General features: G+C 35.5%; 1 protein-coding gene across 2 annotated transcripts; it reads right to left on the reverse strand.

Annotated features, from left to right (window-relative positions):
* Nucleotides 1-406: 406 nt before the first annotated feature.
* Nucleotides 407-4,486, reverse strand: LOC25492789 (thaumatin-like protein 1b). 2 transcript variants are annotated; one of them, XM_013601027.3, is made up of 6 exons: nucleotides 4,243-4,486; nucleotides 3,806-4,147; nucleotides 2,951-3,305; nucleotides 1,344-1,447; nucleotides 1,193-1,235; nucleotides 407-764 (listed from the first exon to the last, which is right to left on the reverse strand). In XM_013601027.3, the coding sequence occupies exons 1-5, from the start codon at nucleotides 4,301-4,303 to the stop codon at nucleotides 1,225-1,227; spliced, it is 873 nt and encodes a 290-aa protein (XP_013456481.1). In that variant the 5' UTR covers nucleotides 4,304-4,486; the 3' UTR covers nucleotides 407-764; nucleotides 1,193-1,224. The 2 variants fall into 2 exon arrangements, with proteins under 2 accessions (XP_013456481.1, XP_013456480.1); XM_013601026.3 differs by having other exon boundaries at nucleotides 1,193-1,447.
* Nucleotides 4,487-4,747: the final 261 nt, after the last annotated feature.

Below are 4,747 nucleotides of genomic sequence, written 5' to 3' on the forward strand. Positions count from 1 at the left end.
TAACAATTCACAGATGAGATTGATGTATCTATATATAATTGAGTGTCAATTCCTTATTCAACAATTGACATTTAGAAGAAACTGAAGCTATATGTTCTAAGATCTAACACCACCAAAATTCCCTTACTTCTTGCCTGATGTCACTTTTCATCTTCATTTTAAGTATGATTGTCTGAAGCAAGGTTTAATTGGATATAACCTGCGTATCCTGGACTACCTGCAGCTGTTAGCAGTGTTTCCTTGACTACGTTTTCCTTGCTTAATATTTCAATATTAGAATCAATGAAGGTAGAGGATATTATTAGTTCTACTGCTATACAAGCGACAATTGATGGAGGTCAAATAAATCTCTTGTATGTAAATGATAATTTTTTTCTTTTATGTTACTAGTTTATGTTATAACATATTTGCGATAATACCAATATTTGCTATACAAGGAAACCAAAACAAATAAAATGCTACAAAAATAACGTATTCCCAGGCTCAAAGCTTATATACATTTGAGCATGTCAAATCCTAAATCTGTGCACGAAGCATTACTCCATAAAACTCAAGTATGCACTCTTGCAACCATCAATATGCAACAAATATATTGAGGTTTCTCATAACTAGCAAAATGTAGACTGCAAAAATACTTGCAAAATTATAATCCCTCCGTTGACAAAATTATAAAAAGTTCAACTACTGATAGTTGAAGTATATTAAAAAGATATAACATAGAGACAATATTTACAGTGTGTTTCCTATATGGCATCCTTCAAGTCCTGCATAATAAGTAGAATCAGCACAGCAGCTGTTTAATATTACATTGTCAAAGGATAAAACTTAACCAAGTTGCTTAATTCATGTTGGCCATGTTCCTTACTAAAAAGATGCAAAGTACTAGTCAACAACTTTTTAAAAGATACACCCATCAAAATTGGTGGGAGTAGTTGGTGGCTAAGTTTTACAAAGCAGGGCAAATGTTTGGAATCAGAGAGTTTGACGGAATCATGGTTGGCACTGTGATTTTGTTAAAGTTCCTAAGTGTAGTTTTTGTGAGAATCACAGTGACACTTATGTCAAACTCACCGTCAATTCAAACATGTTAGCCTATTTATAATGAGAAACATGACTAACCAGATCTAAGCAACATGACCTAAGTTTTATTCACTATCAACTAACAAGAATGAATACAGCACAAAAAGCTTACAAGGTTACATTAAGAACTGATTAGTCTTTGTGTTACTTTCTGCCTGAAGTGTCGATACAAAAGGAGCCATAAACAGTGTTAAAAGGGCATGACAGGAAAAACGCCACAGCAATAGAGGTAACATATGCTATAATCTGCGTTTGGATCAGACCTGTCGACGAAGAACCGCCAGAATGTTGTTTTGGTAAGTACATCATAGTTTTGTTTACAAGAGGAAGCGGTGCTCCATCTTTCCTTGCTCCCAACACTTTTTGGCTGCTCAAAAGGCCACAGAAGATACATGCATAAATTAATGCTAAAATTATAATAACTGCTCAAAAGTTATACACAAAATTTTCACCTAATAAAGGCGTCAATGTCCCCAAAAATTGTCTTATGTGATGTGAGTGGGGGATGTTTGCCATTACAAGAAAAAACACCAAGGAAAATCCAAACACCACAAGGAAAAGCAAGTTTGGAAACTTAGTAGAAGAAAGCTCACATATAGGAGACGTTTTAAGGCATGCATATTTTTTAAGCATATTTCATATATATGGATACGTGCACGGAAAATGAATAGAGATTTCAAGTTTATTTCATATTTTCATAGTCTTTGAGAGATTAGACAATAAAATTGAATTCGAGAGAGAGGCTACTAACAGCGATACAACTCATTCCAGAGACTAGTCCACTACATGGAAGAGCCTCATAGCTCAGGTACAATATTAAACACTTTTATCTATTCAATGTGGAACCCCTACCATAACATTAAAATATAGGCATATTAATCAGGTAATCTCCATTTGGTCATTTTATGTATGTAGGTCTGACAATATTTTTCCCATGTCTAATTAAAATTGCGGAGAAGATACAGATGGGGGAGGGGTATTCACAAAAGTATATATAAGCCCGTGTAATTTGGACCTGTGAGGCTGTGGCAGGGAATTTCATTGCTTGGAATGCAAATAATCAATTGTTTTCGATTATTCAAGGTAGAAAATGGTTTTTCTGTCATTAGTGTTTGGTCAACGGTCATACAAAACTAATATTTTCTTACGTTATCTGACTCTTTTTTTTTGTAAATTAAAGGTCTCCTCCTGCGAAGACTTATCCCCTCAGCTCAAGGTAATTGGGTAACTGAAATCCATGCAAGAGGTTGACCTCTCCCAACAAATGCTTTTCCATAACACCAGCCAATAATTGAACTCTGGAACAAATGGTTAAGAAACTCAACTATCTACCACTTGTGCCACACTATGTTAGAAAGAAATAATCCATTTGTTTGCATATGGCAGCCATTCATTTCATTGGAGCATATAGAAGTAACACCTAAAAATGCTCCCAGTCCCCTATCTTCCGAATCAACCAATACCCCCATTAATTCGAGTAGATATCATCTCCCACTTTTTTTCCTATCACTATAGATTTATTTGTATGCATATAGAAATGCATTTTGAAAAGATGGGACATACATTAAATATTTATATGATTTTAAAAACATAAAACTATATTATAATGAAACTCTATTTCTCTTCAGTTTTCTGTGAAATGAAGAATATCTCAACTCTTAATTCCAGTCCACAAAACATGTGCAGTTAAATAAACATTAAACAGAAGTGGATTTGGCCCATCATCCAACTGGCTTGAGCTTCCGTAGCAATCATAGTCTCTAATTAAAATACATAGTTGCCCTTACTATAACAAAACAATTCATGCATAATCAAAAGCTAAAAGAAAGAGTTACGAAGCTAATGATGAAAGAGTTAAGAGTATTTGTACCTTGTATAAGGCAAGGGGCAAAACACAATCAAATAGTCAGCAGAAGCACATGTATAAGTACTGGTCTTATCATCATACGCGTAGCTATAAGCGCGTGGGCAAGCATGTTTAAAAAACAACGAGTAAACAGAAGGACCACACGTGTCAGGCGTAGAATACTCCTCACTACAACAATAACGAGGATCCCCAAAAGCCTCACACGCGCTTCTACACGCAACGCCACCACCACTCCCATTCCCACGCGCTACCTTCAAATCCACCGGACAACCACCGTTAAGATCCACAAGACAACCAGTAGGGCTGCAGCCACCTCTTGTCCCTCCTTTCGCCACGATCAGCATCGGAATATTATAACCTATCAAGCACAGAAATTTAAGACAGTGATTTAATAATTATATAGAAACATACTTAGACACCGAGCAAACACAACCAGGACACCAAAACCTCAAATCATCATAGAAGCCCTATAGAATCCTCCAGTTTCCAATTGAATCAAATGTAACTCTGATGGAGCTTATGTTGGGAATCCTAGTAATGCAGTTTGTTGACCAATGGGCAATGAGTTATCTAACCTTAGTTAACTTGATGGCAAAGTCTTACTATAGTTCATTTGACTATTGTAAGTAATACTCAAAGTAAGATGATTATATAGCTAATGAACAATAACTTGACTATTTCATCCAATTTGAAGAAAGGTGAAACCTTTATACCAATAATAATTCAATGTAATCACATGTGAGTGTGTCGGTGTCGGACACCACAAGTATATGACACCAGACATGCCTAATCCGTACTTATATATACAAATTACAATTCAATGACACTGACATGTGTTAAGACACCAAACACACTTACCGTCAACCAAACTCACGTCGTAGAAGTCCAGCCCATCAGCTCCGTTCAAGGTGAACTCTGCTAATGTTGCCGGAGGTTTGGCACCACCTCCGGCGCAGGCTACTTTGCCGGAGCCACAGTCGGCAGTGATACATGAAAACTTTCTGTCAGAGTCTTGACCGCAGAGTGTTCGTGCCCATATCCGACCCGACCAAGCTTTCGGGATTTGTATAGTCCTTGAATTTCCACTCTTGAGAGTGAATCCGGTGGTGGGTAGCGGCGGTGAAGTAGCGCCGGAGAGTAATCCTGGCCATATTGTGTAACGGCACTTGTTTACAATCTTGAACGACGTTGTTTGTACCTCTGAAAAGATTTCAAGGACCAAATTGCAAAGTGAAGTTAAAATTGAAAAGACTAGAGCAATTTTTGAAAATTGAGAGTTTATGAAGTTTGTTTACCTGAGACAAAAGATAATGTAAGGAAGCTGATAAAAATGAGAAAGAGAAGAAATCGACCCATGTGTAAAGAACAAAACTTTGAGGAAAGATTGATAGATACACAAAACACCAAATAACTTCACTCTGTGTTTGAAGATGAATGAGTGGTGTGTGTGTGTTAGCTTCTTCTTCTTTTCATTTGCTTTTCTTTAATGGCTGCTTCTTTTGCTTCTTTGTGTTCTACTTCTAGCTGACTCACTTTTTCACAGTGTTGCTTGCATTGCTCCAATAAATCATCTACTTTCCTTTTCTTAAATTACTATTTTAATTGATGAAATTATAAGATTAACTAATGAAATTTATAAAGTAATAATTTATTTTTTATTATTTTTCTGATTTAAAATCACAACTTTAAATCTTTAATAGTTTTTTTTTTGTTACTATATTTAATAGTTTGTTGATTATATATCTTTTGTGAATTTTAATATATTTTTAAAATAAATATTTTGATAAATAAACCAAACAA

This window comes from Medicago truncatula, chromosome 4 (genome assembly GCF_003473485.1).
Source record: "Medicago truncatula cultivar Jemalong A17 chromosome 4, MtrunA17r5.0-ANR, whole genome shotgun sequence".
Taxonomy (NCBI): domain Eukaryota; kingdom Viridiplantae; phylum Streptophyta; class Magnoliopsida; order Fabales; family Fabaceae; genus Medicago; species Medicago truncatula.

Coding starts and splice junctions, on each gene's coding strand:
- LOC25492789 (XM_013601026.3), bottom strand. CDS start 4,303: ATGGGTCGATTTCTTCTCTTTCTCATTTTTATCAGCTTCCTTACATTA. Junction 3,306..3,805: donor CGACGTGAGTTTGGTTGACG/GTAAGTGTGTTT, acceptor TGTGCTTGATAG/GTTATAATATTCCGATGCTG. Junction 1,448..2,950: donor TGCCCCTTGCCTTATACAAG/GTACAAATACTC, acceptor CCTTTTGAGCAG/CCAAAAAGTGTTGGGAGCAA.